A 23,880-nucleotide genomic window follows, 5' to 3' on the forward strand; every position below is an offset into this window, starting at 1 on the left:
AATGCTCTCGTGCCTGAATCAATTTAGAATCTTTTCTAGTAGTTGTTGCACCGAAATTCCTTTAGTTTAACATGCAGGACCGTCATGCGGACTGTTGGATCAGAAATTCTGGTCAGGGTAGTCGGATTGTTTAAATGTGCAGGACTGAATCCTTGTTGCACAGTTGAACGTAAACATAATCCTTCCTTTTCCTTTTCAGCGCAGTTTTGGTTAGCCAATTCTTGTGGCCTGGTAGCCAGGCTGGTGCATCAGCGATCAGGGTGGGCGTTCTGTATTATTGATAAATGAATATGGGAGGTGCCAAAGAACGGTTGGTTTTTGGCCACTCACTGTGTCTGTATGGAACCATTTCTAATGGCTGTGTTGTCTGGGTCTTCAAAGGGCTACTAAAACTACGAGTTTTACCTACAGCAAATCTGGATTGATTAGGGTGCACCGTGATGAATTTTCCTCCCTTACCCCAGGAACTACTCTACCAGCGTAGATCCAACTCAACAGAATGTAAAGTCTTTCTTTTGGCCAAAAAGGAAGTTCTTTGCACAGAAGACCGTCCCGTGATTTCTGAGGTGGCCTAATCTAAGTATTCAAAGTGTATGAAACCAATATAACCTATTCCCAACGGCGCAAAGGGATACATGACAATATGAAAGTAGAAGAATGGCAAATGAACAAGCCTCTCTGCAAGAGTATAGATTGAGAGTACAAATCTCAGATCCAGTGCCCTATTTGTTCAACCAAATATACTACTGCTCAGAAACTACAAAAACTATAACAGAACAGGAAAAACAGAAAAATCTTGTAAGCTAGCAGACCATTCATACACAAGTATCACATATCAGTGCCTGAAACATTTCAAACCACTCTTCACTGCCTAACTGTCATTCAAGGATCTTGGTAATCTGAACCACGCCCAGGCTACCTCTGAACCTCTGGTTATAGTATTAACCTATCTCTGGTTATTAACACACTGGCCCCTCGTCCACTCGCTGCTTCTTGGCTAATTTCTCACCCTCTGGAGTCTCAGCAGGGGATTCAGCACCACATTTAGCAGTATCTGGAACAGATTTTTCTTGGGAAGATGAAAAAGATTCAGCTACCACACCACTCTCTGCCACGGCAGCCTTGATGGGAAACCCAGTTGCTGGGGCTGTATTCGACGGCTCAGTCCTGCCTGACTCTGGGTCAGGTGCATGCTCTTTGGAAGCCCCATCTTGGAGACAGTTGGATGAAGATGGGGCTGCTTCTTCACTCTTGACAGATTTGTGTGTGTCATCAGCTGAAGCAGGTGCCAGGGAGCATCCATTAGCAGCCGTATCTGGGGAAACAGACCCAAACGGAACTGATGCTTGAATACTGAGGGATCCCGGACCACTGTCAACAACAGGGGTCTCCAAAACAGATGCTTCAGTTAAATCAGCACTAGGAGGCTGCTGCTGCTGCTCCTCAGTGCCCTGGTGTTTCCCTTGGTCTCCATCCCCCATCTGTAACTGACTCTGGACCTGTTGTACGTCAGATTAGAAAATATTCTGTAAGTCAGCTGAATTCTCAAGACATGAAAGAGATCAATAAGCTGAGAATTTTTTTTCATTGGTTGACTTAGGGTACAGTTGAAGGAAGGAATCGTGATACTGCCAACCACTCCTCCCCCACCCCAAAAAGAAAGAAACCCAATGAGTTGCGACAAAATGCCCGAATTTATGGAAATTCAGAAATGTCAGTAAACGATTGAAAAATAAATTCTCTGTAAGTAATACTAAAAATAGAAGCCATTAGAACATAAATTAAATACATCACAGGCCATCAGATTTGACATCCGGCCAATAAAAAGGGATATACTTAATCCATCCAATAAGGAGGGGCAAAATCAGCCTCCATGTGGCAGCTACTGCCACCAAGTGAAGGAACTTTCTCCATCAGTCACAAGAATCATCATCACAATCACAATTCTCATCGTCATTGTCATCATCATCATCACCACCACCACCATCATCACAATCATTGCTTTACATATGACCGTCATTCTTAGGATAGATAACCATAAAATTTTGTTATAATAAGAATACGATATCAGATGTCCACAGACCAAACCTCACAATGCAAGGGACTACTGTAGTAGACAGGGACCCATGGAACATGTCCAAAAACCCCCCTTGTCCAACTCATCCATGCTTGAATTTGCACATCTCATCTTCCATGAGAAAGAAAATCCCTTTAGAGTGATTGTGTTCTAGCCTTCCAAATGGAAAAAAAATATATATATATATATATATGGAGTCGATGAACTACCTAAATATGAACCTCCCACAATCATATTCGTCCATCAAAAATCAAAATGACAGTCTTAAGCTCAGCAGTGGACCAGTGGCATAACCAAATCGTGCCAATTAGCCAAAAAAAGCTAACATCACCAGATTCCTGGCTGTTTGTTATGTAAGAGGAGAGAGATGGGGATAACACTGACAGTGTGCCCTCCCTTTCCCCTTGATAAAAAAAATGAAGAAACAAAAAGAAGTTGATAAGCAATCCCTTCCTAGTGAAACGGGAGCTCTATAATTTGTATCAGGAGCATAGATTGATTTGGATTGATATCATCAATTCCTGATCCCAATACCTGAGTAAATATTAATATATAGCCAATATCGAATGGATTGGCTGATCCACATTGATATTGTTGGTGGCTGGTTTGACCTATTATCCTGCCGTCTTATGAATAAATACTCATGTCACAACATGCAATATACATAGTTTTCTCGTTTCCCTTTTTTTTCTACTCTACTAGCCTCCAGTCAAAGACCACCACAGTAGTTGGACATACAGTTTTGCCTTCTATTTTAATTAGCACAATTCAGCCGTTCAGTTATCTGACCCTCCATTCTTCTATACTTGCACAGAAATCGAATGATCTAAGCAACAATTTATCCAACACCAAAATACTGTAAAGAGAATGACTTGCCTCAGGTGGCTCATGCAGCTGCTTTTGCTCCTCTGTTGTCCACTTTGGTTCTTGAGTTTTTTGTACTTTGCTGGAAAAAAAATCCACCACATAAAATTCTTTCCATTTAAGGTACATAATAAAGGTAATATATTTCAAAAAGACTGGGACATCAAAGAAATTTATCTTGACCATTACCCATTTCAGAACAGCTTCTAAATGGTTAATATTATCTTACATAGCTGATGCAATACCACTTGGCTTGTTGGACCAGCATGATAGGGTTTGGAGACCCAAACTCAAACAGAACGAGAACGATAATTTTTTTGTCCAACGAAGGGTTAGAAATAATTATTGAGTAGGTTATTTATTTCTGTCTTTTATTTGCTCCGGGTTTCCTAAGTTGGTGGTGCACAAATTGTGGGTGGTCTGCTATGGTGGGCTTTACAAAGAGAATATTAGAAGAATAGGAATATAAGGGAAGTGAGATCACTCACACACAGCCATGCACAGCTTTACTAGAAACCTTTGCTAATCAAAATCATAACTGAGTACCTATGGCTAGAACGAAATAAACAGCCAATAGGCCTTGCATAAAAATAGAAACTTCACAAAAACAGAAACTAGCCGAAATGGGGGACTAACATACTAAGCTAATGCTGAGAAAAGGAAAAGTTAAGAGCACAATCCTACATTATCTACCCAAACAAGAAGAATACAAACTACTACTGATAATATTACTCTTCTAGACCTTCTGAGACCAGAAAACCGGATTAGGTCCAGCCCTAGGTCTGAGTTTTTAAAGTGGATCATGTCAGCCCAACCAGGCTGAGGCTATTGCATCAGCTCTCCTCTTCTAAAAAGAACTCAACTCCACCGTATTTAGAACGGGATCAAGGAGACCATCTAAAACAACCCAATGGAGGATGAATGAGCCTACTGCTTTCTTGAGCTTAATGTCAGGAAGGAACTTAGCAGAATCAACCCTCATGGCTTTGTTGCTGGGTTTTTGCATAGCCACAATATGGAACATTTTTATCAAATAGCCATTGTCACCCAAGAAGAATATGACAGACCTTCAGAGGGACACAATTCACCAATAGAATAAGTAACCAAATATCTGTCAATATCCTCCAGGTTGGTGTTTTCATCCATGCAACTTTGCAGTTTGCAATGGTTTGGATTGGCTCTGCATGCAATCCCAACTTACAAACAGTTTCTATATTGACAACATTAGTGCAACCACCACTTGGCCATCGCACTTCATAAAGGTGTGGAAAATACTGATGCGGCACCAATCTTCATCCCAGTACCTTTGTAAGCATCAAAGCAGGACAAAGGGCAACAAGCATGTGGATCCTCATCAGTATCATCATTGGTACCTTTTTATGTTGGCATCTTTGAAGTGGTTCAACAATTTCAAATCCAAGATGCTCGTGTAATATTAGGGAAAGCAGTATCCTAACCAACAAAGGGTACCAAATGGGAGGGAAATTGAGTATTGATATGTCCATAGCCCTTACATAATACACAATGGCGATGTAGATGCCAAAAAAACAGGTGAAGGCAGGATGAAAATCAAAACTACGCCGAGGTGGGGAATACAATCTGTTAGGTCTTGAGATGCCATAGAGGAACCACTAGCATGTGGTTTGTTAACCAAAATTGACTTTCTTGCGTAGAAGACTGCTGCAAGAAAAAGTTATAACCCCTAGAGTGTGTCAAGAAAATCCCTACAATTATTACGGTTTTCTCAAATTTTGCTAAACCTGATATGCCATTTTTATTTTTCTTTGGAAAACCTGGTATGCCTCTGTTACTGCTGCTTCTATAGTAGAGAGTCTACTGGCTGCCAACATGGTATTTATCTGTCTATGCAAGTCATTGTGAAAATGTGGCGCCATTAGGACTTGTTCATTCAACTCAGAGTCAGAATAAGTGGCTTAGTAATAGAATTTAGCCACCTACTCCTCAACTGACAATCTTTACTATCTTAACCACAAACTTGAGGTACACAAGCTGCTTGAAATTATTTCATTGGAACCTTCAGTCCATTGCAGTTCGCATCTCAGTCCATGTAATAACTTGGCCAAGACCTCAGGTACGATTTTGTTGTTGGAGTTTGATCCACCAAACAAGAGCTGTGGCTTTCAACTTTCCTTCTACAAGTAATAAATTTCTGAGGCTGCAGAAGGTTATACCATCTGAAGAAAATCTCCAGACTATGAACCCAATCAATATATCCTTCTGGATTGTGGTTCTCATACAAATCATTGACTTCCAACCGTGCTGCTTTTTCTATCCTTGCATCATATTATCCATATGGTGGTGGTGGAGGTGAATTTGGGTGAAGTTGGAAGAATCCCCAAATTGCATGGGACTCCTTTTGTTTGAAGCCTCTGAACAGTCAATTGAAGCTCATATATATTTCATCATGGTCCAAAGGGAATTTACAGCCGTAGTGAGAGTGTCAAATCTACCATTTTGTTTCAGCCTTATGAGAGTTGAATTGCTGAAGGACTTTGCTATTGGTTACTGCAGTTAAGATACCAAACATTAAAAGAATAACAGCAACTTGTAATAAAGTTAAGATCTAAAAGTACATGGCAGAATTGTGAATTGCAGTTAAAATCAGAAATAGAGCATATTTCACAATACGCTTGGGGAGGGGTAAACCAGGAAACAAGAGGGGGAAAATTAGGATTGAAGAAATAAAACAAAAAGGAAGCGGTGTTTTGGGTAGGATGAAAATAAATACAGAAAAAAATCAAAAGGAATCTTGGGTTAAGAGGGGTGGTATGTTACCGTTGCAGAGAGAAAAAGGAGAAGGCAGAAATAGTAGAGAAGGGTGGGTTTTACTTCTGGGGTGGTGTTTCCTTCTTCAAAACAGAGGAAAGGTAGCAAACAAGGAAGAAGTGTGGGCTTAAAATCAATAAGCAGAAAGTATTGATTCCTAACCCCAAAATCTACTTCTAAACCTTCTAATCCCTAGATCCTAAACCTCCTGCCTTTGATATTTTAGTTCAACCCTAGTTTACCAACTACCCCCGCCCCCCAGGTGAATCCCTACTTTCACCATTAGAGTTCATTTAAATTCAACCACAAGGACACAACACCCTCACATATTAGTCTACACTTAATCCACCTTGCTGCCTCATCCATAAACCCTAATTTTACCAATTAATCCTTAAGTTTCTAGTTCCATATAAATTTTCAATCACTTCACATCTGGCCATCAAACCCCTCCATATTTAACTACAAAATCACCACACAAGCCCTCCCTCTTTATCCAAGTGTCATTCCCATCCAATAGTTGTCAAGTAGACAAGGCATCGCCTAGGCGACACCAAGATGCCTTGACCCAAAGAAATGCCAGGACGGCTAGGCGACGCCTTGACAACTGCTGTTGAAACTAGAGTTGAATCTTACCAGTTTCCGATGGGAAGAGCCAAGCATCAGATCTCAAAATCCAACCATAAATCTGTCGAATAGTAAGATCACACAATCTTCACTACCCATCTAGAGCTTGACCCAAACCCTATCCCAAATTTCTGACCCTGAAGCCCACTAATTTTACTTCTTTTTTAAAACTCGAACACAAACAGTAATTTTCTGGAATTACAAATTTGGCGTCTTCTTCCACAGTATCCCTAACCTTCACCATTAGATTCCTCATCACTTAACGGTCCTAAAATTACCTTCAAACCCTAATTGTCACCTAAACCAACATTTAGTGATCCCAACACCCTATTCTTACCTACTCGAAGTTGGCTGGTTTATTAAAGACCCAGGTTAACTGGATTGATCCCTTAAATCCAGGGCTACATTAATGCACATCATTCCTTTCCTAGATTCGGTATTTTAAAAACCCATGGGAGGAGTATTTTACCATCAGAACCTGAAATCATATAGAGTAGGAAAGGAAAGTTTTACTTACGAGGAACCATCTGAGCTTGAAGTCCCATTGCCTGCTTGTTTCTTGTCAGATTTTTTACCTACAGTACAAAGTAACATTGCTGATACTTCAATAGTCCCTCTAAAATAAATTGTCATATACTGCCAATTTTTGTGTGAATACATTCACCTAATACTCAAGTTAAGGAGACAGTCCCTATAACTGTAATAAAATTTATTTTAAGTGACAAAAAGTATAAATATAACTAGCAGTTTATCATCACAAAATTCTCTTCAGTGCAAGTTAAGGATTTGTACCATCAGCTGAAGCCTCTGGCTGGTGTGCGGCAAGCCGATATTTCTGGACATGGCAAAATAATAAAGTTAACCACCGCCATAAGAAGCAGAGGGGATCCAAAACCATGAAGAAAGAACAACTGAAAGATTGATTAGGTATATTACCTGTAAGTGGCTTTTGACATGGAATGTTGTCAAACCAAGTACGCCCATGGCTCTAAGGACACCTTTGGGAGTAGCCCCTGTAAGAACACAAAAGAAAACTATAAGTGTAACATGATTATTTGCAGGTCATCAAACAATGCAACTGCAGCAGTCAGCTTAGACAACTCTTAAGAGACTTCCACATAGAATCAAATCTGGTCATACATCTCAACAGGATTTCGTGAGTTCTCTTTACACACTTGACTCCACTAGACAAAATTGGAAGCGAGTAATGATAATTGTTGGAGGGCATTTTGGGAAACAAAATAGGGCTCGAGATTTAGCACCTGGTGCTAAATCTCGAGCTGAGATCTGATGGTATCTGAACCCATCAATCCTTCTTCCTTTTTGTGATTCTTTCCTTTTGGTTCTTTCCTATTTGAGATCGATTGTATGCTTAGCATCTATTTATAAATATAGAAGTATGTTTGGAGTTCCTTACACGATAGGGAGGCTCCTATGCTTTCCATCGATCTCTCTTTGTCTCTCTCGATCTCCCTCTCTTCTAGTTCTCTTTTTCTGCCTCTCATCTTCTTCTCAATCTCTCTTTGTGTCTCTTCTTTTCTGCAGTTTACATGGCATCAGAGCCTCATTGAACAACTCGTGCAAATTCATACACCAAAAGGCTAAGATTTAGCCCCTACTTCCTGTGGCAGATTAGTGAAGATGCAGCTACCAGTTCAAGAGTCTTCTAAAGCAATTTTCAACCTGTTGCAGCGCTTTTGTGCTGGCTTTTGGGAACTATTGTTAGGAGATCCGATGAAACACTGATTCTTAAATCAAATTTAAAAGAATCAAGTCACTGGTGTTTGAATGGACGCTGGTGGGATTCTGTCCAGGTATGTGTGCTGAATTTTTTCTTGAACTTCTGACTTCTGAGTATTGGAGAGTGGTATATGGTGAAGTGTTTGGATCAGACCCTGCTGATCAATAGGAAACTGTTTTAAAATCCTACTTTGGGAATGTATTAGATTGAAAACCTATCTGGTTGCTTTGCCTGAAATTTCTGTGCACTTGCTTTGTTTTTTTCTTTTGGGAGAAGAAATTTTGCTACATTGAAGAATACTGCTCTGCACTTCTGCCTATTCGTCTGAATTGCTGATATTGCAACAACTCGGATTGTTGGTTAGTAGTATTTTGGAGAATTTTCTGATGAGAAAAGAAGTTTTCTGCAATATCTATTTCGATTGAAGGGCTGTTCTCAACCTCTTGTTCAGACTTCAGATAATTGGAAGCGTGGATCTGTCTTATGTGCCTATTTTCTTGTGGAATTTCTGGCATGATATGTTCTGATTTGATGATTGAACAATTTCGGGTCTTGCATTTGGAGTGTTTGCTAGTTTCTGCCTATTTGTTTATAATTAAAGTGTCTTTTGTCTGGACTTAAGAAAGCTTAGATTATAATGTCTACGGGTACCATTTGTTTATAATTGAAATCTGAACCTAAGAGTACCATTACTGAAATCATGACCAACCACATATCATCGTATTTCTGAACAAAAACCTGAAGGGACTATCAATTTCTATCAGTAGAAAAAGACGGTCTAGGTTGTGTTGACTGGTTGTGAACAGCAAGACCATCTCACTAAGTCTACTGGGAATGAGACATGGAAGACTGTAGATGCCCAAATCTTAGGACAGATGTTGAATTCCATGGAGAAAAACATTGTTGACCTCATTACACATATTGACACAGTGAATGATTTATGGGATTACTTGAATATCTCTATTCTGTGACAGAATAATCTTTCCCTTATCTATGAGGTTTCACAACAGTTCTATAGGGCTGATAGGAATGGTAAACCTTTGACCCAATATTTTGGATATTATAAGAAAATGTATAAAGAGTTGAATTCTATTATACTATTTCATCAAATGTCGCTGAGATGCAAAATCAGCTAGAACTTGTAGTTATGGGTTTTCTGGGAGGACTTGCGAAGGAATTTGATTCAATTAGAGCATAGACTTTAGGAGGAGAATAGGTACCCTCACTGTCTGAAACATTTTCCTATGTGTCTAAAGAAAACAAACGAGTCCAACAATTCAGCAACCAAGAATTCTGCATTGGCATCTTTTAACTCCAAATTGCAGCTCCGGCAGTGGGTCAGGACTTGGAGGTACTCATGGGTGTGGGAATGGAGAATCCAGTAGAAACCACAATACTCAGGGATCCACTAACACTACTAGGAATGTCAGGGCTTGCCATCATTGTGGTTGACCAGGCATACAGAAATTTTGTTGGAAGCTTCATGGCATGCCACCTCAGGTTGCTAACACTGCATCATCAAAGTCATCCATTACTGCCACTCCACAATTAGAAGGGAAGACTGAAGATGACTGATAAAGAATATGTTCGATTCACCCAGCTCCAAGCACTTCAGTCTCTGCGCCCCCACTACAACCATTGTTCAGACAGGTAATGCTACAGCTTGTGTGTCTACTCTTGTCCCTAGATCATTGACTCAGTGGCGTTTGATTATATGACTGGTGTCTCAAGTAACTTTTCATCCTCTACCCCATCCTCTTTTGTTGTGACTCTTGCTGATGGTTCTCATGCCAAAGTTGAAGGTATAGGAACTGTCCGCCACCTTATCCCTATCTTTTGTTTTGTACTTACCTAAGTTTCTATTTAACTTATTGTCTGTTCATAAACTAACCACCACTTACAATTGTTCCGTCACTTTCTTTTGCTAATTATTATGTGTACTAAGATCTTACAACAAAAAGGACACTTGGTAGAGGTTGTGAGTCGGGAGGGCTGTATTTGTTTGACGACATTTCTCTATTGCGTGCTCGAGCAAATTCACCCCTCGCGAAATTCACTGTTGTCTGGGCAATCGTTCATTAGATACTTTGAAAATTCCAGATAATTGTTTTAGTTCCATTTCTTCTTCACCTCATGAGTCATGTCAGTTTGGGAAGCTTCACCTTGTAAGCTACCATCCTCAGGTTAATAATAGAGTAGACAAACCATTTTCTCTTGTTCATTCAAATGTGTGGGGTCCATCTCCTATTACTTATATTTTGGGCTTTTCTTCAAAATGATAATACAAAAGAATATTTTTCCTCATCATTTAGTACTTTTATGACTTCGAAAGGCATTCTTCACCGGTCTTCTAATGCTGACACCCCCACAACAGAACGGGGTGGTCGTGCAAAAGAATCATCATCTGATGGAAGTTACTCGCTCTTTAGTGTTTGAAATGAGGGTACCCAAACCCTTTTGGGCAGATGTTGTAGTACATGCTTGTTATCTCATCAACTGAATGCCCTCATCTATTCTTAAATGTGGTATCCCATATTCTCTATTGTTTCCCACTAGTCCTTTACATAAGTTGCCTCTCTGTGTCTTTGGAATTGTCTATTTTATTCAGGATCACCGACTTCGGTTATCTAAGCTTGACCCAAAAGCCATTAAGTGTATTTTGCTTAGGTACTCTTGTACTCAAAAGGGGTATCGTTGTCATTCATTTAACTTTCGAAAAATATTTTATTGCTATTGAAGTTTCGTTCTTTGAGTCTATTCCTTATCCTACTGACCTGTGAATGTCTTTTCTATGGATGTGGATCTCCTTGTTATCATTTCCTCACTTGTCACAGAACGGCCACTACTTCCGCTTGTCCAGACGGAGATCACTACTGTGTGACAACGACATCCAACGACTTTCATAGTCCCTTCTACTCCTGCAGCTCCTCCATCTTCACCACCTCCACCCATAGATCCTGAGGTAAATACCCTTGTTTCCGAACTTGACGTTCTGATTGCTCTTTGTAAAGCCACTCAAAGTTGTGTTCAATATCCCGTCTTTAGCTTTGTTTCATACACTAGTCTTTCTCCTACTTTTCAAGCTTCTTTATCTACCATTGAGACACATCCTCTTCCTAAGACTTTGTCTGAAGCCTTGTTGAGTCCTCGGTGGACAGCCACTATGACTGAGGAGTTGGCAACCCCAGAGGAAAATCATACTTGGGAGCTTGTTCCTTTACCTCTTGGGAAAACTATTATTGGATGTCGTTGGGTGTTTCCAGTGAAGGTCAAGCCTGATGGTACACTTACTAGATTAAAGGCTAGACTTGTAGTGAAAGGATATGCCCAGGTGTACGGTATTTAGATACCTTTTCTCCTATTGCGAAGCTCACTTCTATTTAGATCTTGATCTCCCTAGCTACTACATATCATTGGCCCCTATTTTAGTTGGATGTAAAAAATGTGTTCCTCCACATGGATCTCCATGAATAAGTCAATACACAGCAACCTCTAGGATTTGTTGCTCAAGGGGATGATGGTATGGCATATAGTTCGAAAAAGCCACTATATGGGCTAAAACAGTCGCCATGTGCATGATTTGGCCAGTTTACTTCAACTGTGACAAGTGGTTTAACCCAGAGTGAGAGTGATCACTCTGTGTTCTATCGTCAATCCAGTTTAAGGAGGATATTCTTAGTTGTATATGTGGATGACATAATTATTATTGTAGATGATTAAACTAGTATTGCTGCATTGAAGACCTATTTACAGAAAAAATTTCAGACTAAAGACTTGGGAGAACTTTAAGCATTTCTTGGGGATAGAAGTAGCCCAGTCTAAGAAGGGAATCTTTTTGTCCCAACATAAATATGTGATTGATTTACTTTTTGAAACAAGGATGCTTGGCTCAAAGCCTTTGGATACTCCAATTGATCCAAATATAAAACTCATGCTTGAAGATGGGGATGTCCTTGAAGATCCAGAGAAGTATCGAATGCTGGTTGGAAAGTTAAATTATTGGTTGACTCGACTTGACATTGTGTTTCCAGTCAATGTTGTGAGTTACTTTTTGTCTAGTCCTCGTACCACTCACTAGGATGTAGTTATGCACATACTAAGGTATCTTAGAAAGCTCCTGCACATGGGCTCCTCTACACAAATCATGGTCATAGAAGAGATGAAGAAATTTTTTATGTAGATTGGGCTGGTTCACAAATTGTAATAAGTCTACTACAGGCTATTGTACCTTTGTTGGAGGAAATCTTGTGTCTTGGAAAAGTAAGAAGCAGATAGTGGTTGCTCGATCCAATGCAGAGTAAAAGAGTATTGAGCCATTGCACTTGTCACCTGTGAGCCCTTGGATCAAACAACTTTTGGGTGAGCTTGGCTTAGTCATGAGCCTATGTCTCTGTGGTATGACAATCAAGCAGCTATTCACATGGCGTCCAATCCCGTCTTTCACAAGCGTACGAAGCATATAGAGTAGATTGTCATTTTCTCCGGGAGAAGCTTCAACATATACGAACCGGGGAAACAATTAGCTGACATAATTACAAAATCTTTGGTGGCAAAAAGAGTGAGTTTATATTTGTAACAAGCTGAGAATGTTTGATATTTTTTCTCCAGCTTGAGAGGGAGTGTTGGAGGGCATTTTCGGAAACAAAATAGCACTCAAGATTTAGCACCTGGTGCTAAATCTCGAGCTGGGATCTGGTGGTGTATAAGTCCGTCAATCCTTCTTTCTTTTTGTGATTCTTTCCTTTTTCGTTCTCTCCTATTTGAGATCGGTTGTACTCTTAGAATCTATTTATTAATATAGAAGTACGTTCTGGAGTTCCTCACACTATAGGGAAGCTCCTATTCTTTCCATCGATCTCTCTATCTCTCTCGGTCTCCCTCTCTTCTGGTTCTCTGCTTCTGCCTCTCTTCTTCTTCTCAGTCTCTCTCTCTTTGTATCCTCTTTCTACAGTTTACAATAACTAAGACAACCAACAGCGTTGAAGCATTACCATATGATTCCCAAGCAAATAGAAATGCTTGTAGAATGAACTTCTTATGTGAGCAAACATTCTTTCTCACTCCCTGTTGATGGTCACAGTTCAACTACTATTCATTGTGAATAGTGCAATATTCTTTCTCTTCTTTTCTGGTTCACACATAATTTCTGCATCTCTTTTCAAACTGTGAATTGTAATTTGTATACTCAATCCTCATTACTCTAGCATAACAGAAAAAGTTTTTTCATTTCTCATGCCAAAAAGGTTGGTTTCTCTATCCATTCACATCGAAGTCTCTGCTATGATCTTATGTGTGAGAAATCTAAGAATTTAAACACTGCTTCTACATTAGAGACTATCCTTGTCGAGTCTATGTAGGTCTACCATATAGTTTGCTTTGCATAAATGTAATTCCCCACTTCCATAGAAGAAAAAAGGAAAGCAGCATCAATGTGAAGAAATAGCCAAGATTAACAATAGTGGTTTTGCTAATGATCATTCCACCTCCTTTACAATCTGATCGTCAAAACTCAACGTAATTTAACACCTAAACTCAAAATATTATACTAAAGTTTACCAAACACATACTTTGATAACACCATAATACCTTGCTCACAACTTATTATTGACTCATAAATCATAGTCAGTGTTGCACCTGTACCATGTTTCAGTTGCATATTTTGGTGAGTTTTAGACCTGATTTAAGGCCAATAAACACAGCGAAGATGTCATGTTTTACTAAAACTAACACAAAGTGGTCTTCTTGATTTGCACATGCTCGTTTGTATACGGACGAAATTGGATCATGTATTTTCGTGAATCTAAACATGGATATACAAGAAAGAATTGTAACTTTCATTAAAATGCAAGAACAAATATTGAGAAGTCAAATCTCAGTTAAAAATTACAATTCCAACCCCCCCCCCCGAAATTCTTGATTTCCCAAATTTCACCAAATACTGAAATTTTGTCTAAATTCAATCAACTGACTCAATTTTGAGTTGGACCATGTTTCGTCTCATTACGCTCAAGCTGACGGTGAAATTTCACAAAATTTAGTACCATGTGTAAAACTCCAGTACAATTGGGGGGGGGGGGGGGGGGGAAGACACTCGCATTCACACAACAACAACAACAACAATGACGATGACAATACAAGCCTCATCCCAACTAAAGTAGGTTGGCTTACATGGATCGTTGCCTTCCTATCAGATCCATTCGAGGCCACACTTGATAAAAGCCCTAAGTCATACATATCTATTCTCACCACTTCTTTTAAGGTTATTTTAGGTCTACACCTAGCACTTTCAGTTCCTCCAATCCAGATCAAGTCACTCCTCAACAAAGGGAAATTAAAGGTGCCTTTGTTGAACATGGTTGTGCCATGTCAAATGATTTTCTCATAGTATATCATTTATTGGAACTACTCACAAACCACTTCTAACATAATCATTCCTTACTTTATCCTTCCTTATACACATAGAAGGAGCAAAAAACACAAGCCTATACATATAATCAAATTTTTATTCAATTTGAGCTTATTCAATGAAATTACACACTTTGAGAGGTAATGAACTATTGGATCTTTTGTACTGCTCTTAAGATCAATCTTCTGCAGCATTGGAACTCAAATTTACTTCTTTAGTTTTTATTTGAAATTTTATTTTGCCAGTTTCTCCATTAAATAGATTTCAATCTAGAGATTTCTCCATGTTTTATTTCCAACTTCTTTAATTAATTTAGCCATCTTGAATCTGAAATTCATCTGCATTTGAATCAGAAATTTATTCAGTCACTAATTCTAGACCCTGTTCTGTACCTCAATGACTGTGTGATTTAAGAATCTACAACCAGATCTTTTGCTACCCATGGCATTATTCTAAACCTATTCTTAAGAACCTCCAACTTCCAAGCTTCAAGGTGGGGCCATTACTTGCAGACTATTAACTTTCAACTTAACACCATTAACTTATTAAAATCAAAAGTTATAAACTAATGAAATAAGATAATTAGAAATCAACCAAGCTAAGCTACTTTCTACAACTGGAACACTGAAAAGACATGAACCAAGATAGCAATCGCCTGCCACTGAGCACCAACCAGATGTTTCTAATGTAATCCAGCAAGACTGCAACTAAGCTCTTGAAGAATCAAACACTACTCAGTTACACAATCCAAGACCAATAGCCCTGTTTTTCGAAATATTAGCTTTAGCCTATCCATGCTTGAATAAAATTCATGAATAAAGCTTGATCATCCGTAAGAAATGTGAGATCCTTCCCAATTGGCTTGTTTGCAATCATATCCATCTTGGGCTGGAAATCCCCATATCAATTGCTACTTGCCCAACCAAGCATATTGATAGATCAAAATCTAATAGGAGTGGCAATTTGGTAATCAACCAGAGTTTTCAAGGGATTATTCAGCTGTCAATGAGAAAGGATAATTGTATTAAAAAATTATTGACTAAGGGGACACATGGAACAACACAGACACCACTTGATTAACAAGATAGGGAACCACAATATGGAAAGCCCTCTTCAAATTAGTACAACAACAACAAAAAGCCTTGTCCCAACTAAATGGGGTCGGCTACATGGATTCTTGCCTTCCAATCAGTTCTGTTTGAGGTCATGCTAGACACAAGGCCTAAGCTATGCATATCCTTTCTCACCACTTCTCTTAAGGTTATCTTAGATCTACCCATAGCTCTTTCTAGTCCCTTCAATCTGGATTATATCACTTCTTCATACTAGGGCATTTATAGGTCCTCTTTAGATTAGTATTTAAAAAGAAAAAAAAGACAGTTCTGGTTTTTCTGGGGGGGCGTGGGGGGGGGGGGTTGTCTTCAACCTGTGCCAATAAAAAAGGCAGTAGAGGAGAGTTCCCTTGCAGTTATTAGAAATCTCACCTAATATACAAAGAAATCAGGATTAAAGTGGACTATAAATCCCAATTCCCATGTCTCTTCAAGTCAGAGTATACAACCCAATAATCAGAAACAGAAAGAAGAAAGATTTCTTCGGAATCCAGCTAGGATAAAGTAATAGCAAGTATGGAAGGGTTCATCCTTACAACCGAAACAGTCTTAGAACTTGCCGTTTGAGTAGATAACCAACACCCAAAATCCCAGGTTGGAACAGGCTGTATTGATGGAGATCAGCAAGATGTAGATAGGCTGCAAATATCATCAGGGCAGAACTGAGGAGTAATATCAATAATTAATAGCAAAGAATATGAAGAAATAGGCTAGCAATTGAAGGAAGAAGAAGCAAGGTAGGAAATCAAAAGGCCAAAGAAACAAGGAAGAAACAAGAGAGCATATAAGATTGAAGGAAGATGGGAGGGACACTTCTAAGTATCTGAAATGCAAGGAAGAATGGGGAGCAAGTGGGGACTTGCTGTGAACCAAATTCTCGGGTTTAGCTTGTAGGATTATTGCACTTGAGTTGGGCCCACTCCAGGATCCTCTCAGGGAACCAGCAGTCTTCTAGGGCTATAGGTGCCTTTAATTGAAGGATTCATGAAGGAATTAGGGTTTGCAAAGGTTAGGATCAGGCCTAGAAGGTCTCAGCCAGGCTTGGGATTACAGGAACTTGGGTTTTCAGGCTCGATACTATGCTGTAACTGTAGTTTCAGGTCTGGAATTAAGTTTAGGTTTAGGTTTAGGTTTTAAGGGTTTTAAGGCTGAATAGGAGGCTTTGAAGGGTTCGGCTACTGCTATAATGTAATTTAAGGAAAGGTTTTAGTGTTTTAAAGTTTGGGCTTAGATATGACATAATAGGGTTTCTGATGGACTGGGAAGGTGCTGTTGTTTGAGGTTTACAATTTAAGTTTTAATCCTAAGTGGTTTCAGTTTGATTTGAATGTCCTACTTGGGTTAGGACTCTTAGAAAAGTCAATCAGGGTTAGGGGAGGTGGTAGTGGGAGATGGTACACCTAAAAGGGTTTGAAGTTTGGGAGTAAATAGGTTTCTAATAAAGTTAGGGTTTAGAGTTTCTAGGGGTTGAAGATGAATTGCATAAAATTCAAATACCTAATGGAGGAAGGTCTAATGGGGGATCTAGGTAGGGATAGGGTAAAGGGATCTCAGAGTTCTAATGGGAGAGGGCTACTGCTGCAGCAGGGTTTAGGAAGGGATGGGGGTGCTTGCACGGGCTAGAGAAGAAGGAGAAGGGGGCTAGCAAGGGAGGTGGAGGGGCTGTACTTAGAAATGGAAGTAGGCTGATGCAGTTATTGAATTGCCGCTGGAGCTTGAAGAACAATTGCTGAAAACTTGAAGAAGATATACTCGTAAGCTGCCGCAGGCCTCCCCAAAGGGAACCCATGACTCTCTTGCCTCCAAAATCTCAATTTCAATTTATTAATCAATTCAACTTCTGTTTACAGAGAATGGAGGCTTTATTTATAGCCTCAAAAAGAAACCAAATAAGAATCAAACTGGGGAACCTTCTTGACTTCAAACTGATTTTCTAATTCTAAGTATGACTCTTACTTAACTAAAGACTTCCACATAAACAAGGAATCTATCATATCTTACTCCAGAGGGATCCACTAAGATTAGATAAGGAGCCCTAATAAAAGATGGACTGAAACTAAGGGATTCCAACACAACCAGAAAAATAGTTGGACTCGATGGGACCCTGACCTAGGACACCACAAATTTTTGCAAATTGACCAAAACAACCCTGAATCAAATTAGAGGCCATAGGGTTTGGGGAAGTAACCCTAGCCCTACGGAACCCCTGGAAACAGTTTACATCAGGACCTCACAGTGACGCAGATCCAGTAACTATCTAGGCTTATTTTCCTAAACTTAAGCCTGCAGTTGGATGATAGAGGGTTGGACCCTTCAATTCCATAGTTTTACTCGTTAATGTGCCTAGAGTAGGAGCATCTAGGTAGCATATGAAAATAAGGAATGCAACTGTTACTCCTACAGTTGGATCACACAATAGTTTTTAAACTAGGTACATTTTGTTCCTACGTTGGATAATGTGATTTTTTTTTTTAAGGTAGTTATGTTTAGAGATTGCAACCACTTGAAAACCACATCAATTGGTTAGAATTATCTGGTTCAGTTTAAGTGGAGGAATTAGCATGTAATAGAGTTCTATTTTGCTTTGAATTAATGAGTTACCTAAAAGTTAGTAGATGGTCTGGGTCAGTTACCCACTTAGCCATTAGTTAAGAGTTGTGTTTGCGTGTAATATCCAAGAGAACTTAGTGCATCCCTAGATTGAATAAGGTCAACTACGGGCAGTCTCCTGGGATCTCAATTCAAAAGTTTAGCGTTTTGGGATTTTTAGATTTCGGGATAGTTTATTGAGGTGCCAAGAAGATAGGACACAGTGGTTGGATGGAAATGAAAATTGGAGAGGTAATAACATATGGGGATGATCCCTGAAGTTTGGGACAGTTTCGGTGGCTAGATTGACGTAGATATAAATTTAAATTTTGGATTTAATGGAGAGTACCAAAATGCAATGAAGGAATTAAAACTTTATATCTTGGATGGCAATTTGATGTTTACTCTTGATTAGATGAGGGAGATGATATGTAAAGACTATGAGATGGATTTCCAGTCAATTTTGCCTCTAGATTGGTTTAAGAGGATAGGGTAGAGGCAAACCGAAAATACAGGGGGAAAAAAGGAAAATAAGTTTTGAATTAGAAGATTAGAAGAAGAATTGCGGTTGGAATAATTCAAGTTGCTGTTTTCAAAGATCTTCTAGAACAGCAGCTTGAACAACAGAAAAAGCTCTTTGGAAAGGAAACGGAAGAAAAGGAGAATTGGGATAGCACTCCAGTATGCTCAACATCACCAAAACTCTTACAAGAAAAAAATCATGCTTATCAAACAAATCATCCCTAATTCATGGGGGTGCATTACATAAATATAGACCTTCTAAAATTCCTGATTTCACTCATAAAGGATTCCTAATCACTCCAAAAGACTCAATATAGTAAAATGAAAGCAGAATTCTACCTAGCTATTAAGTATCCAAATCTAATTCAAACACTAACTCAAATATTGAATTTAACTACTAATCCCGTGTATTAGTATTACCCCCCAATTTATAAGCTTATAAATTAGGTCAGCTACATCCATGTACTAGCATTACCCCCATTGGATGGGCTTACAAATTAGGCATGTTACATCAATAAACCCAAAAATGAGTAGCTTGAAGACTTGAAGTCTATAAAACCCACCTATGGGCCAAAATAAAGTCTATTGGCTACTAGTTGTGTCAGTTACATCAGTAAATATAATAGGGACTCCAATAGGAAATGGAAACTAGCTCAATATCTATTGCTAAAATAAAATTTCTCCCAAAAAGTTAACAGATAACCTTATGGTTTGACTTCTAGCCTAAATATTCCACTAGAGCCAAAACCCAACATGGACCCAGTTCTATGTAATGTATTGGCCTCCAATTGGACTTAAGCTGGTCCACACCTGCAAAACTAAGTACTTGAATTATTCAAGTTGCATAAAGGATGTCAAAAAAAGTGGAAAATGTTCTAATCTTTTGGGATGAATAGGATGTTTTCCACACCATTGTTTTTGAGTGCCCATTTGCTTTTACAACCCAGAAATTGATTTCTAGACATTGTCATTTGCAATGTGACCAAATATTTGAATGGCTACACTTTTGCAATGGGTCTTCTTTTCCAGCATCACTGGCATGACAGCTTCCCATTCGATATAAATTTTGAACTTAAAAGGTTTTTCATCATATAAATTCATGTCTTGTTTGCAACTTTTACAAGTTCACCGCAAAACTAAGACATGCAAGTTGATATGGCAGCTCTATTATCTATCCAACAAACTATAATTAACTTACGACACCTAGATAATGCGTAGACACAGATCACTGAGACACGTCAAACAACCATTTAACTTAGCACAGTATTCATACAAATTATATTCCATGATGTAATGACAATGGAAACTCAAGGAGAAAAAACTATTCTTCTTTCCTTTCCAAGCCCAACGTTGGACTAGAATCATACATAAGTAATGAATCCATCAAACATTAGCATCAATTCTACAATTTTTTTGAGGGAAAAAGGGCCAAATTAGAATGATCAAGCTCATGATAATGGAAGGATAACTCAAGACACTGGCATCCATTTCCAACAAATAAGATCTGAAATATATTAGATATTTAGCAGCATTAATGACTAAGCGTTACTTTTGAGTAAGCTTGCCATTTCACCATAGAGAGATATATTCCATTGTTTTCACACACACACACATACACCAGGGAAAGAAAGGTAGATTAAACTCACTATCTGGCCCACCAAGTTTCTCCACAGCATCCACAAAACGTTCATGGAGTTCATGTGTCCAACGCAACCGTTGCCTTGAGCTAAGAATAGTGTTAGAGCTCCCTCTGCTATTGGAAGTGCATACTAAATCCTGCCGAGGAAGTAATGGCCGAACTGAGCTTGAACTTGAACTTGGACTTGGAATAGTCTTAGGTTGAGTACATACTAAATCCAAACGGGGAAGTAACGGTCGTACTGAACTTGAACTTGAGCTTGGAGTCTTAGGTTGAGCACATTCTAGGTCCTGCCGAGGAAGTAATGGCCGAACTGAACTTGCGCTTGAACTTGGAACAGTCTTAGGTTCATTCATCTTTCATTTATCTAAAACTGAGAAGAGCAACTTATCAATTCTTGAAACAGAAAAAGGTGGAGCAAAAAGAACCACAGCTATCACGCAAGCCTGATTTTTTTTTTTTTTTTTTTTTTTTGGGGGGGGGGGGGGGGGGTGGGAGAGAGGAGCGAGGTTGGGGAGCAAAGTTGAAGCTTCAAAACTTATGTCAGGAGGAAGTGGCAGATATAATCACTAGCTTGTAACAGAACAATTAGTAAAAGTAGCATGACTCAAATTACATTTTTTGAAACTCATATCTAAGTGAAAACCCACCCTTCCCTCCATACCTTCCACTAATGGTTTTTTCTCTGCATAAGTGGACAACTTTGCATGTCAATAATCAAACTTGACATTGTTCACCATTATATACAACTAGTTTAGGGCCCATGTTAACTGTTCTATCTTGAAGCAATAGAAAACTAGAGAAAGAATACCCAAATAGCAGTGTTGACTACCAGCAAATCATATTTAAAGTAATAGAAGAAATCTGGGGTACAAAATATGGCTCCCTTATGTCAGAGATTACAGAAAAGCAGCATCAACTATGATGATAATCAGTAAACCTCAATAAACATTGAGACAACAGAAGTCATAGAAATAAAAAGAAATAGATGATCCTGGTAGCAGAGGATTCTCACATATAAATAAAAAAGTATTTATACAGCTTCAACCTCTAGATGACATGAACAAAAAGCAGAAAACTGAAAAAAATCAGATAACTTTGAACTTCATTAACATATAAACCTGAATAGAGTTTTCCAAGAGAAATACATTAAGAAGATCACATAAGGGATATCCTAGTTCAACTATCTTTCTTCATCAAATCCCAATCATGAGAACATTGTCTTATGTGTGGTTCTATTATGTATTCTATAGACTATAAGGTTAGTTGGGTTCTAGTTTCTCTTCTCCGTTTGCCCCTTTTCGCCTCTAAAATGATCTGGGCACCATTCTCACCCCAATTTTAAGAACAGCGATGAAGAAGTTTATATATAGAATAAACTGAAATTAAACCCGGGAAAATGCTAAACCAAAACCTAGAGCAGCTCTCTGCAAACTTTTTTATAAATCCCATGTCATTGAATATGCCAAATCAATTCGGAGAGGAAAATATTTTTCAAGAACACACTGCCTGCTACCGGATAACATTACAAAGAATCCCAAAAAGAACCTTGATAGTCACTTTAAGAGGAAAAGAATACTCAAACAAATCAATTATTACAGTTTATTTAGAAATGCAGAAAATTTGATCCATCAATTTAACCAAACGAAGAAGAAAACAAAACAGATTACGAACAACAGAAGCAAAAAAAATAAAAAATTAAAAAGAATGAAGAGGAAGAAAGTCCACCCACATGGATAATTTGCAAGGTTTCGGACCCTGAAAGCTGCACGAAGAAGAGAAACTTTAATTTCCAGGGTGCAGAGGAGGTTGGTTGCTTGGAAGGTATCACAGATTCGATGTGAGGAATAAAAAAGGGCTGTGCGCAAAGAAAGATGCGAAATTTATTTGGAGGGCGTGAGAATAAAGCTGGGTGTACAGTAATCCCAGAGTACGCTTTATCTGCCGTTAGATTGGGATATCGATTCTCGAGATTCTGATAGATGCTTCTTCTGACTTGAAACCCATGCGTGTCGTTACCTCTTTTTCAGTTCTTTGTGTCGGTTTCGGGTCAAACCGGGGCGTACTCTGATTAAGTCTTTAAGATGTTTGACGGTTTGGTTGTCTATAATGAAGATTGAGATAAACTCATAGTTGTTCTCAAAAAAAAAAACCTAAGCATGTGTTTGGTAATGGTAGTTCCTAATAATGACTTTCATCAAAGAACATTGGTTTGAGCATAGTTTTGAACTGTTAGGTAAAACTTGTGCTTAGAACCTTTCAAAATGATTGCGGAATAAATTGGTGTTTGGTAATTTATGTTCTCGATAATGATTTTTGTGACAAAAGATGACATTAATACCTTGTAAAATAAATCTAAAAAAAAAAAAAAAAAAAAAGTCAAATACACCAAATCATACTTTAATATTTAAAATACATAAAAATAAAAAAGATAAGTAGTATTGCCTCCTTATTGTATAACTTAATTACTAATAGAACCCTATTTTTTTATGAAAGTTCTGTTACCCCCTAACTTTTAATAGTGTTAAGAGGCAATTAAGGTTGGATTTGTAATATCTATTTTACCCTTCATTAGAGTTACGAAGCCAAAAGACAAAATTATTTTCATTTAGAAAACCTATATGAAATCTAATTTTATGCCCTTATATTCTTGTCATTTTGGATTTCCAAGAGTTGGATCCGATGAGATGAATAAATAGTAACAAATTTTAGGATTATTTTGGGGATTCTAACAAATGTAAAGATGCGCTGTCATCAATTAACTATTAGTGCTTAATAGTAGGGGTATCAATGATTTCAAGTAGAGTCTAAGCTTAGATTAATAGTACAAAAAACTACAAGGATAAACTCGTGATTAAACTATAGTTTGGGCAAAATAAGTAATTATCCCTTCTTTAACATCTTTAATATTTTGTATTTTGTGAGAATGGGAAGGAGTTGAATCATGTGTGAAGGAAATTCAAATTAAGCATAATTGTTTCTTGTTTCCAATGAAATTTCTTTTTTATTTTGAGAATGACGAAACATAACCAAAATTGTTTTGCAAAAAGCCTTCTTACACATGAAAATTGATTGGTTCGTTTTTTAAAAACGATAGAGAACAATAGAAAACTGGAAATAATTCTTTGGTTTTGTTAGGAAACACGTCTTTCAATAATTTAAAAAGCAAAGTAAGTTACATATACATGCTAAGTTTACGGCCTATTAAATTTACGTCCTTGAAATTTACTGTATTATGTTCACACTTTATATCAACCAAACCTCTATTGTAAGAAATACAAATAAATAACTCAACAGTTACTATATTTTTAAAATTCCTCTATTACTTTCAAAACTGTATCGATTTTGGGGTGGGAGGGAAGAGAGGAAGGCAAAGATAAACAATTTAAGTATTTTTCAATTTTTTTCTCACTTAAACAAATAATTAGACAATCATGTCCTAACTCCTAAGATAATATATTTAAAACCGCAGCACTGATGCGCCAAAAGACAGCAATTTTGCTATAGTTAAGCGCAATT

At 38.2% G+C, this 23,880-nt stretch overlaps 1 protein-coding gene across 1 annotated transcript; it reads right to left on the bottom strand.

The window, feature by feature from the left end:
- Window positions 1-280: 280 nt before the first annotated feature.
- LOC149024771 (uncharacterized) lies at window positions 281-22,216 on the bottom strand. Its single transcript, XM_089144980.1, has 7 exons — window positions 22,094-22,216; window positions 20,369-20,734; window positions 7,289-7,365; window positions 7,145-7,187; window positions 6,870-6,927; window positions 2,954-3,023; window positions 281-1,499 (listed from the first exon to the last, which is right to left on the bottom strand). The coding sequence occupies exons 2-7, from the start codon at window positions 20,715-20,717 to the stop codon at window positions 960-962; spliced, it is 1,137 nt and encodes a 378-aa protein (XP_089001106.1). The 5' UTR covers window positions 20,718-20,734; window positions 22,094-22,216; the 3' UTR covers window positions 281-959.
- Window positions 22,217-23,880: the final 1,664 nt, after the last annotated feature.

Source organism: Hakea prostrata, chromosome 2, assembly GCF_041222555.1.
Source record: "Hakea prostrata isolate BN-2017 chromosome 2, UWA_Hpros_2, whole genome shotgun sequence".
NCBI lineage: Eukaryota > Viridiplantae > Streptophyta > Magnoliopsida > Proteales > Proteaceae > Hakea > Hakea prostrata.

Coding starts and splice junctions, on each gene's coding strand:
- LOC149024771 (XM_089144980.1), bottom strand. CDS start 20,717: ATGAATGAACCTAAGACTGTTCCAAGTTCAAGCGCAAGTTCAGTTCGG. Junction 7,188..7,288: donor ATGTCAAAAGCCACTTACAG/GTAATATACCTA, acceptor TGCCATGTCCAG/AAATATCGGCTTGCCGCACA. Junction 6,928..7,144: donor GCCAGAGGCTTCAGCTGATG/GTACAAATCCTT, acceptor TTTGTACTGTAG/GTAAAAAATCTGACAAGAAA.